At 34.3% G+C, this 11,248-nt stretch overlaps 2 protein-coding genes across 3 annotated transcripts; both read right to left on the bottom strand.

Annotated features, from left to right (window-relative positions):
* Positions 1-3,904: 3,904 nt before the first annotated feature.
* LOC118049321 (uncharacterized) lies at positions 3,905-6,422 on the bottom strand. Of its 2 annotated transcripts, none has more exons than XM_035059294.2 (2): positions 5,438-6,422; positions 3,905-4,489 (listed from the first exon to the last, which is right to left on the bottom strand). In XM_035059294.2, the coding sequence occupies exon 1, from the start codon at positions 6,161-6,163 to the stop codon at positions 5,558-5,560; it is 606 nt and encodes a 201-aa protein (XP_034915185.1). In that variant the 5' UTR covers positions 6,164-6,422; the 3' UTR covers positions 3,905-4,489; positions 5,438-5,557. The 2 variants fall into 2 exon arrangements, with proteins under 2 accessions (XP_034915185.1, XP_073263442.1); XM_073407341.1 differs by having other exon boundaries at positions 3,905-4,483.
* Positions 6,423-7,116: 694 nt separating this feature from the next.
* On the bottom strand, positions 7,117-8,387 carry LOC118049322 (uncharacterized). The gene is made up of 4 exons (XM_035059295.2): positions 8,168-8,387; positions 7,785-7,942; positions 7,600-7,677; positions 7,117-7,412 (listed from the first exon to the last, which is right to left on the bottom strand). Exons 1-4 carry the CDS (start codon positions 8,241-8,243, stop codon positions 7,275-7,277), a joined length of 450 nt encoding a protein of 149 aa, XP_034915186.1. The 5' UTR covers positions 8,244-8,387; the 3' UTR covers positions 7,117-7,274.
* Between the last annotated feature and the right edge of the window lie 2,861 nt (positions 8,388-11,248).

Raw genomic sequence — 11,248 nt, 5'->3', positions numbered from 1 at the left:
CTCAACGTTATTGAATTGCCTCCCCACCAAGGTAACACACCAAACCAAATCCATCTAGTCTAGTTCCTCAAGCAAATCTCTATATAACTTGGCTATTGAATTCTTCACCCCAATCAGTCCTTATTGTCAAAGTTCCTTGAATTTCCAATAACACTACTATATGGCCTGTCTGTTGGCCACAATTCTAGTATTTTTATCTTGCTTTCATCACCCTAAGATTCCATTGACAAGGTGCACAAAATAGTCTTTAAATCTGCCTCACACAAGGCAATCTCGCCCAGCTATATCCACCTCCTCTAGGCTGGTCACAGTGCAACTAAATATCATCTCATCCACAAAACACATGTACAAGATTTACATATTTAGTGTCCTCATCACCATCGCCCACGAAGATAGCATTGAGTTTTCCTTTCTTGGAAAATCTTTAGCAAAGTAATTTTCATCGCATATGAAGCAACAAATATTTGGTTTTGTCCATCATCAACAACATATTTGGACTCTCTCCTACCAAATTTCTTCTTCTTTTCATGTCATCCTTCCCTTTAGGCTTTTACAAAAACCTAGAAGCTTTAAAAAATCTCTTTGTTGGTCTCTGCTCTAAAGTTTGCCAATCCCTCAGTAGCGGCAGTGGTTAAAGACAAGTCTGAAATCTTCTACCTCCTCAACTTCAATTGTGCTCATGGCTGAAATCCAGACAAAAAGTTAAACAATTTGTCCTCCTTGAACTTGTTGTCAATATCCAGGATCAAAGAACTAAATCTCTTCATATAATCCCTCACTGATCCATCATGCCTCAACTTTTTCAAGTCATCCCTTGCAATCCAATACATGTTGTTAGGTAGAAATTGTTCCTTTAACTCCTATTCTAGACCCTCTCATATCTCCACTTTAGGTATTATAGTGTTTAAATCCTCTTTGGTCTTTGTTTGCCACCATAATTTTATATCACCCATTAAGTACATTATTGTGATGTCCACTTGACCATCCACATAGATCTTGGCCACACTAAAATAATATTTCATGTCCCATAAAAAGTTCTTCAGATCCTTAGAACTCCTTGTACTAACAAATGGTTTTGGTTCTTGAAACTTTGGCTTGGAAGATCCAACACCCCCAACAATGTTTGCGACTGCCTTCTTGAAGACATACAACTCTTCCTCGATAGCTTACCACTTGCGACCTGTTTCTGCCGCAAGTTTGACATATTTTCTAGAAACCTTTTAAATGATATCCATTGCTAATTCTAACTTGTCATAAAATGAACTATCTTTATCTTTAGGAATCTGACCCATCAAATCCTCAAGATGTGTCAATATTTCCCGAATTGCCTCATAGCTTTATGAATACGAAGCTTAGCCATCAATTTCACAAATTATCCCAGCAATGGCTCTCCCAAATCAGTCTTTTGATTTGTCCACAAAAAAGTCTTGTTGTCCTAGCCAAGAATGCAACTGTGCTTTGATACCAATTCTCACAGGGTTAAATTTCTCGTCGAAATTTTCCAGCCCCTATACAGCAGCCCACCCCCTGCCAAACTCAACATTTTTTTTGTCCATCCACTTGTATTTGCCTATCAACTAAGTGTTTCCCCTCACCAAGAGGTTTCCCCACACTCTGTCTTGTTACAAGACAAGCGGAATACATAACTAGAAAAGATGCAACGTATATAAACACGCAAGTTATTACAAGAACCAATTTCAACAATAAAGAAAATACACAAATCCGTATATGTATGCTATGTACAAAACTTGCATGCTATACACTAAACTAGCATCCTTTTTACACAGTCAAGGCTCTTTAGTCTATTTATAAATAAGCATATGAAAGGCTAAAAAACATACAACTATTATCCCTATATTTTAGGAAGTAATAGGGCATTTTCTCCCCTGTGTTCCAATGAACTTAGTGGGTGGTTTTAACCCGTGATCTCATGTCTTAGTATCTTGAGGAGCAATCCCAGTCATGCTTCCATGTTTAGCAATCATACCCTTATGATTTGGACATCCATTCCTCCCATGAAGCCATGATCATAACTGTTGTAATAACCCATTAACACCGTTACGTAACTGTTAGTCTATGTTGTCAAATCTGATGTGTTTAATGCTTGCCTTGGATTGTCCATCGTCCAAGTTCAGACTTGCATAAACACACTACTCGCATAGGCCAATGCTACCAATTTCTCCATTGTTGCTGAACTTAACACTATCCCATGAACTACCATAGTCCATTATGTCATTTCAGTAGTGTTTTTTATCATGCTGAATTTTACCTCTATTACACTAAGCTTCTTCTAATGCGTTGAGTAGTTAATTAGTGGTATATTAAAATTTAGCCATTAGGCAACAATGTACGCTCCTTGCAAGAAAATACACTCTTATATAAAAATGTTTGCTTGATGTTTTTATAGAATTGACCATGTTCTTTGGCAGGGGTGGAGACAGGGGAGCCCTGCAAGGAAATTGTTTTTCCAGCCTTTCCTTTAATAATCTATATGATTTTTACTAAAATAATATAACAGCTGAAATCTTGACTCCCTTTAATTTTTATTTTTTTGGCTCCGCCCTGTCCTTTGGTATATGATGTCCAAAATAATTTAATTTATCAAGCGCTGGACAAATTTCGTAGCCATTTTCGCAAGCTGCGTGTTTACACGAGAAAGCTGAGCTTGTTCAAAATTCATGTGAAACTGATTGAAATGAGCAACTGGGTTATCTCTGCCGATCTCTACTTTCTTTCTTTTTTATGAAATGCCGACCTCGACTAATCATCATCATAAACTGGATCAGATTAAGACTTACACCGATCCCTTGCAAGTCCACTTTTCTTGGAAACTAGAAAATGATATTATACAATCATGCATGTCATGAAAATATCTGCCGACAAGCTTCAATAAAGCTCCGATAAAATGAGATAATGCCGTGGCCCTTGTGCCTTTATATCTCCAAATCAATTAGCAATTTAACCCAGGTGAAATTGGTTGTTGCATGTTGTATCTTTGAGTCTTTGGTTATGTGTTACAATTTATTTTTTAAATTGTTTTTTTTATGAAAAACTGATATTTTTAACGTGTTAATGTAAAAAAAAAAATTGAAATATTATTTTAATATATTTTTAATTAAAAAATATTTTATACTACAATATTAAACACACACAACATATATATAGTTGGTCCAGGACTTTCAGGCCACCTGTCTGGGTGAAATCCTAGGCAATATAAATTACTATTGTTCTTGATTCAAAAAAGTGACTAACATTTTTACACCGGTCAGGGCATCTCAAGGAAAAAAAAAATAAACCTAAAAGAAAAGGATAAAAAATTTTTAAACTTTTCATCCTTTATTTTTAAAGCTTTAATGGAAGAGTATTATTAAAGAGTCTAAATAATATTTTTAAGTTGAAGAATTATTTCTATATGTTAGTTAACAGAACTAAAAATTTATTTCATATATTTTAATGCAAAAAAAACTTTAGATTGGAGTTTTAAAATTATAGTTTTAAAATTGTATGGAAAGAAATCAAACCTCTCGAGCTTTAAAAATAATAACTCTTAACTATACTAAAAAAAATATATATAGCAGTAATTGTTCATATAATGATAAAAAAAAAACTTTAAAAACCTGAGACTAGGTAGAAAAATAATTAAAATTAAATAATGGCTAGAAAAATAATCTAAACTGCATCTCCTGACATATGCTGATACAACTAGCAGACCCTTTTTAGAACTGAACTTGTAAAACATACGAAGTAAACGGTCAGGTATAAAATTATTATTGTTTTTGCCAAGCTGATCATTTGACATGTCCATATTTTTTTGCAGGCTTTGTCATATCTATATATAGTCCATAAATGCAAGTCACAACTGGGACCATTTGCGAGCGGCAGAAGCCAACAATAAGTTGCGAAATTTTCGAAAATATCAATTGAATTGAATGCATGGGAAGGGGAATGAAGGGGATTGGAAACGATATAAAAGTTCGATTACTATGGGCTACAGTTCAAGCCCAATTTAAATGCAGAAAAGGCCCGATAAATAGAGCTAGATATCGTGCTTCGCCGCTTCCCAGACAGCCCGCTCGTGGACTCGCCGAGACTAATTTCATAGAACTTTTACAAGGAAACCTGAAATTTACGGAAAAACTGACCTTGTAACCTTGACATCAGGTGTTGAAGCAAATGGTTTGCGTACATGATTCATGAAGTGGTATTGAGCAAGTTTTTGCGCCAGCTCCAATCTTGGACGGTCTCCGGATTCTATGCTTTAACAGGAAATAAGTAACCATAAGAAGGCCTCTGCTTCAGCCCTTCCCAACCATTGCCCGAATATTTGAACCTCGAAAACCCATACACGTTTGCAGACACCATAATCACACACACTTCAAATCTTGAAATATGGTGTCCTAAATACTAATATAACAGGTGACAGTTGTTTCAGAATTTCAGCTGTGCTAGCGCCACCAAAGATTGCATGTTTCCGTCACATCATCTGAAACTATACAAGAAAAAGAAAAACACTTTTCAATTCATGATCGCTAACCAATCTCACTGCATTTAGTTTCAGTGCACAGAATACAAAGTCATTATGTAATAATAAAACAAATTTGGTGGTATAGCGACATTGCTTCCATTGGTGCCCGGATTTCTGTAAACGGAACTGACAGAAACAGCAGCAGCAGTTAATGCTGGATGGGCAAGTGTTTACAGAGAATAAAGATGATATCATAAGAATATGAAAATTAAACATAAGTTGAAGTGTTGTTTCATGGCTCGTCAGCCACAATGATTACCATCAGGTTTCCAACAACCATATACTACACTCCAGCAGCAAACGAAAATGAAGCAGTGATGGTGGTTACATGGTGATGGTGGTCATGTTTGATAAGGAAAGCAGCATATTACGTGATCCTCTTGATTGTAGAAAATATTTTAGGAGAATGATTACGTTATTGTTTTTATAGTTAGTTTACAAGATATGCTTGTATATTCTACTATATTTATCATTGCACATTCCTATAAATATGAAACCTCACCACCACAGAAATTATGGTGGCTTTATAATTCTTATTAATGTTGGTGTTATCCATTTCATAATGTATCATAGATTGGCAGCAATATAACCAAACATACCAGCAGGTAAATCAATCCAAGAAACAGATCATATGACGCAACACGAAACAATAGGTAGATTTGAAGTAAATCCTCGTACAACTAAGCTATAATGCTGATCAATGGCCATGACAATTAAAACAATGTGCGCAAACTTCATGTGCTTATCAATATCAACAACCTCTTACCCCATTTTTCACAGCTCGATAGAGGGCAGTAAGGAAATCCTAACAATAGCAGGTGCATACAAGTCTCATTCAATTGAACAAGCCAAGGACACACACCAAGCATCCAACTTTATCCAAAATGAGAGGCAAAGTTCTACAAAATATACCTCTTAAGAGCCCAATCCAAACCGCAGAATCTCCCACTTAAAAAGCTGGCCACAGTTAAACAACATGATCCATGCAATTCCCAGAACTCCAGACCCCCCGCCCCCGCTTCTTCTGCTCCACTACATCGAATTAAAAGACCGTGCATGATTTTTATTAGAGCCCAAAAATTCACTTGCCCTGAAATTGGTAACCCCAAAATTAAATTTCCCGAATCCAATTAAACTAATCCACTTACTACTCCGCTGCGGCACCGAAACCAAACTAACTAAATTCCTAACAACCTCCTCTTCCCTCACCGCAATTCTCGCGTCCATAAAAGGCTTCCAGCATTTCTCCTTGGCAAACCCAACGCACTTGTCTTTAGCCGCAACCAAACAACCTTCCAGTTCCCGATCCTCACACCTCTCCCTCTCCTTCAAGTCTTCCAATCTCGCTCCCCCGATAAAACCGCGCCACCAGGGAGGCTTACATTTGTTTGACGCGGTTATCGCGCACCCAAACCTGGCTCCTTCCTCGCACTGGGAGATTATTTTGGACTCACAGGTTTTGTATGCGACAGCCCAGGATTGAGGGTTTCTGAAAGCGAGGACGTGTGGGCTGATTGACGGGTCGTCGGGCGGTCCGGCGGGTATGGGGCCACGAAGGAGTGGGATTGGGCGGTCGAATTTGATTGTGGTTGCGGATGCTGAGTATTCGTCTAGATTTTGTGGTATTGAGTGGTTCATAATTTTAGGGTGTGCGCGTTAGTGTGGAAGATTTATTGATTTGAGTGGAGTGGAGTGAAGGACCTTCTGCTTGAAGCAGGAGAAGCGGAGAGGATGAATGGTGTGGGGGTGGGAGTAAATTTGAAAACAAACTAAGAAAATAAACATCCCAATCCATTTGGGCAGAATGCGTCCTAATATCGTATACAGTTTGAGACAGCCTCTCGCAAAGCCCATAATCAAGCAAATGGAAGAACCAACATGAGAGAACGCTCGTGACATCCCGTGTTGGCTGGGCTTGTGTGAGCTCAGAGGGCTGCTGGCAAGGGCGTTTTATCTCTTGTATTCTTTGAAAGTTATCTATCTATTCTTAGCATATCTACTATGTAATAATATTTTATAATAACAATGTGTGTGAAATTATTACAGTTTGATTTTAGATTTAATGATTTTTTTTAGATGTAATATTATTTATAGGATAAATACTAATTAATTTGTGCAATAAGATCCTTTCAACTTCAAGCTATAACTTAAAAATAACCATTAATCTGGAAGAAAAAAAATATCAACATGCAGATACTATCTATGTATTTATTTAAAAAGAATTTAGATATAAGTTAAAATATGACTTCACAATGTTGTGGTACAATCACAAAAAAATATTTTGATTGAACCGTTATTTGGTGTGTATTTAATATTATAGTATTGTGTATTTGATATTATAGTGTCGAATATTTTTTTAAATATTTGTTTATAGAATTTTCTATTTTGAAAAAAATATTATAATATGAACGAGATTTGCTTTTCACTTTAGTTTTCATGTTTTTATTTTAGTTTTCTCCTTCAAATATTTCTAACATTTTACAGGAATCCTCTCAATAACTTTCTCTACAACAACTCATCAAGATATATATATATATATATATATATATATCAACTGTATATGAAGGGTGGATACAATATCAACGCTTGAAATTTCTGTCTATATATTTGAGTATTTATAGTTTTATTTATTTATTTCTGTAATCTGTGTTATTACAACAACAATAACAAGCACAACGGCTACCTTCTACAAGAGTAAAAAGGAACAAGATATGAATATAGTGGTTTGTCTATTAATAAAAAACTATTTTCAGACAGCCATCGCCATCATCCTTGAAAATTCCTCATAACTAACTAGACCATCACCGTCCAAATCTGCCTCTCTGATCATCTGTTCAGCCTCTTCCTCTGTCAGTCTCTCTCCCAAATTCATCATCACTTGTCTTAGCTGCAAGTTACCGACAATGTGCGAAATGATAAATAAATTTGACAGTGCAATTTGTAGACGAAGCTTAGAGAAGTGATCCCATGTAGTTTTTGTTCTTATTTCACAAAGAAATTCGGTGGCTCGGAAACAAAGACAAGACAGAAGTAGACTAGGAATATTCGAAAGGCATAAGCAACGATATATTCACCTCGCTGCCCGAAATATATCCGTCCTGGTTCCTATCAAAAACTTTGAAAGCTTCTTTTAGTTCCTCGGTAACATTTTCCTGCAAGAATTGCAAATGCATTAACCCTATCTGTAGTCTCAGAGAGAAAACAATAAGCATTTGCATATAAAAGCACCTATCGATATTCATTTCATGTTGTTATTTACCTTCTGCTTCCTTCCCATGACATTCAAGAACTCTTCAAAATTTAATGTCCCATTTCCATCGATATCAACTTCACATATCATGTCTCGAATTTCTTCTATTGTGGGGCGTCTATCCAGCGATTGTACAATGGTTGCCAGTTCTTCCAGTGTAATGAGACCTGCGTATATGTTACAATGTACAAATGACTCTAAATACTGAATGAAATCTATGAGGATGACCGAATAAATAGAACTTTTTTCCTAAAATAATAGTTATAAAACACAAATTCATAAACGGAAACGAAACAAATGCTGTTGCAACAAGATGCTCTGTTATTGAGGTCGAGGTTATATATGAAGCACACAAATAAACACAGACGGAATAAGAGTGTAGAAGGACGAACCATCTGCGTCCTTGTCAATCAAGCTAAGGATCTCTCGGAACTCGGCAACCTGTTCTTCAGCCAGTGCATCTGCCATGCTTCTTGATCTTCTCTTTTTGTTTAAGATGAAAGAAAAGACTTCTCTTGTTTTGCTGGTAGATGATCGGAAAAAACCAGTAGAGATGAAAGAAATGTATATGGAGGCTTAAAGCTTTAAGTACGTATGAAGGATCGATCACGTATAAAAGGAAGGCTAGAAATTGAACATTATTCACGAAAGTAGTTTGAAACAGTCAAACACGCTTTGATTAATGAATTCCATTCAAAGCTAGAAAAAGTCTAGAACCGAGTCTTGAATTGACGCTTGGATGGGTAATTTTCAAAGACACTTCAGTTCACTGCAGTGCGTGTCTCAAATCCTTAAAAAGCCAGCTAGACAATGTCTTCTTTTTTTTCCTTCCTTTGCACGCTATCTTCTGAGAAAAGTTATGTTATTGTTTAAAAAAATTATTTAAAAAAAAAAACAATAGTATTTTCCGAGATATTGCTTCTACTTTTAATTTCTTGGTAATATTTAAAATCATTAATGTATAAATGGTAAATCGCATGGCACAGACAGACTCTATTAGGAAGTCCAGATAGCTTTTATTATTATTATTATTATTATTAATATAAATATCTAAACAAATCTCATAAATCTTGAAGTTAATGGTAATATAAGTTTTTAATGATCCTGAAATTTTATAAAACTCGAATTAATAATTTTTATAAAATAAATTTAAAATTTAATTAATTAAACTACACCCTTTAGAATTTACATCATCATTTATTTGACAAGAAGCTAGGTAGCTTAAGGCAAAATGTTGTGTGGTTTCAATATTTGAGGCAGGACAATGCCTTTTTAGGCATGAAACCCAACTTTCTAATGTAGTTTTTTTCCCCACGCGCATTCGATGACCAAGTCGCCAAGTGTGAACGTCGATCGTATTACAAAATTGTGGAGTCGTTTTTTTCATTTTTATATCCATATATTCTTATAAAATAGTTATAGAATAATTATTGCTGAGTACTATAGAATTTTTGGAGGGATGTCATCGTCTACGAACCTCCTAGGTTTGGACACTTGTACTCGAAGCTATTGAATTGTATTCGTTCGAAAAAGAAGATTTGGTAGTTGAATTGAATTTACGGCCTTCCCACCTGCCTTTGGTTCGTCGACATAAAAAAAACGCAAGACAGCTCATAGAATAACTGACTGCTCGTGGTAGCGTTTGATTATTACTTTTCAACTAGAGAAATGGAAACAATTGAGATAAAAACCTAGTTCGATTATATACACAAAATCTAGATTTTGGCTTGCGATTTGGATTTTTTTTACATGCAAGAAAAAAATATATGAAATCATGGTATTATAAGTAAAATAAAACAACAATGAACGCAAACCTTGATGCAAATTAGACGATACTCTTTTCACAATACATTACATAATATATTCATTTCTAACATATTTAAATGACTATGTACTGAATTGATTGTGAACAATCATGATTAGCTTTTAAAATATATATTTCAAGTTATGAAATTATAATAATCTTTTAAAAAATAAATTAAATTTAATTATAAAACTTAATTTTTAACCAGTATAATTTCAAGAAAAAAAAAATAGTATATATATATATAGATGACTTGAGCCAGTCTAGTTAAACCTATAAGACCCGCACCCCGAGACATGAGAATAATCATATAAAAAAAAACTAAAAAAAATTAAATCTCAATTCCTAACAAACCTAGTATTGAGAGACAAAATTAGAAAAAAATCAATCTAAAAAAAAATAATTCAAGTCAACCCGAATTAATATACAAAACCTTGTTTTGTTTTGTAAAACTATTTTTTATTTAATTAAATAATAATAAAAACATATGCTTGGAGAATTAAAGACCAGTTAAATATTAAAAGGTTTGTTTGAGCCCATGATAACTTTATAAAAAATAATCCAAAATAAATTACAAATCCTAATTAAAAACAAACAAAATGCCAAGAATAAATTGAAAAAAAAAAGTAAATTAAAAAATTTAATACCCAACATTGACAGGTGAAAAAAAATAAAAGAGAGAAAAAAATTACTCAAAAAATAAACCACCTAAGTTACCCCAAGTTAATCTTTAAGGCTTGTGACATGGGTCATGAAACTTGAATTACCTTGTAAAAAACAGATAAAAAATTTATGAAGTTTAATCTCAAACTAATCAAATTCCCAATTAACACACCATCAAATGATAGAAATGAAGGAAAATATTCAATTTTAATAAAAAAGGACAAAAAAATAGTAAGTTGAGTCTACTAAAGTTAACTTGTCAAACTTCATGATTAAGTTGTAAAAACAAAATAACCACAAAAAAAAAAAGCATATATATATATATATTTCAAAGCCTAGTCACCAATCAACCCATGTTGAAGGATGAAATAGAATAAAAAAAAATCAACAAAAAAAATACTAGAGTTAACTCAAATTAACTTGCAAAACTTGCAATTTATGGCATAGATAATCACACAGAAAACAGACAAAAAAAAAAAAAAAACCCTCAATTTTAGACTATCCATTTGATGAATGATATTTTTTATTTTAAGATAAAAAAAATATAATTCAAAAGATAAAAAAAACCCTCAAAAGAAAAAAGCCACTGAGAACACACTATAGCACAAAAACCAACATGCATCGCCTTATAAGGTTGCACTCGTCGAGACAATTCAAAAGTAGTTGTGCAATTGCCTACTTGGTGCCCGGTAGAGGATGCATGCGCCTCCAAGGTGCGATGATGCTCCTCAATTGTTGGTCTGAACACGCGCCCCACTATCGTTCCTCTGTCCGTTGTATTTCATCCATGACCTTATTTTATTTTCAAATTTAGTTTTTTGGGCTCAATTGTTTTAGATCAATGCAAAGATAAGCGTCATGAGACCCTTGTATATAGACAATTGAAACAAACTTCTAAGCCCGATATCAAATAAATTCAATGTAAAATGATCGAGTTATTAAAAAAAATAATTGGGATGAATATTTTTCACTACTCATCCAATTCATCCCCCCACCGCCAATAAAA

Source organism: Populus alba, chromosome 2 (assembly GCF_005239225.2).
Source record: "Populus alba chromosome 2, ASM523922v2, whole genome shotgun sequence".
Lineage (NCBI taxonomy): Eukaryota > Viridiplantae > Streptophyta > Magnoliopsida > Malpighiales > Salicaceae > Populus > Populus alba.
This window is presented reverse-complemented; position numbering and strand designations above follow the sequence as displayed.

Coding starts and splice junctions, on each gene's coding strand:
- LOC118049321 (XM_035059294.2), bottom strand. CDS start 6,163: ATGAACCACTCAATACCACAAAATCTAGACGAATACTCAGCATCCGCA.
- LOC118049322 (XM_035059295.2), bottom strand. CDS start 8,243: ATGGCAGATGCACTGGCTGAAGAACAGGTTGCCGAGTTCCGAGAGATC. Junction 7,943..8,167: donor GATTGACAAGGACGCAGATG/GTTCGTCCTTCT, acceptor ACATATACGCAG/GTCTCATTACACTGGAAGAA. Junction 7,678..7,784: donor TCATGGGAAGGAAGCAGAAG/GTAAATAACAAC, acceptor CAATTCTTGCAG/GAAAATGTTACCGAGGAACT.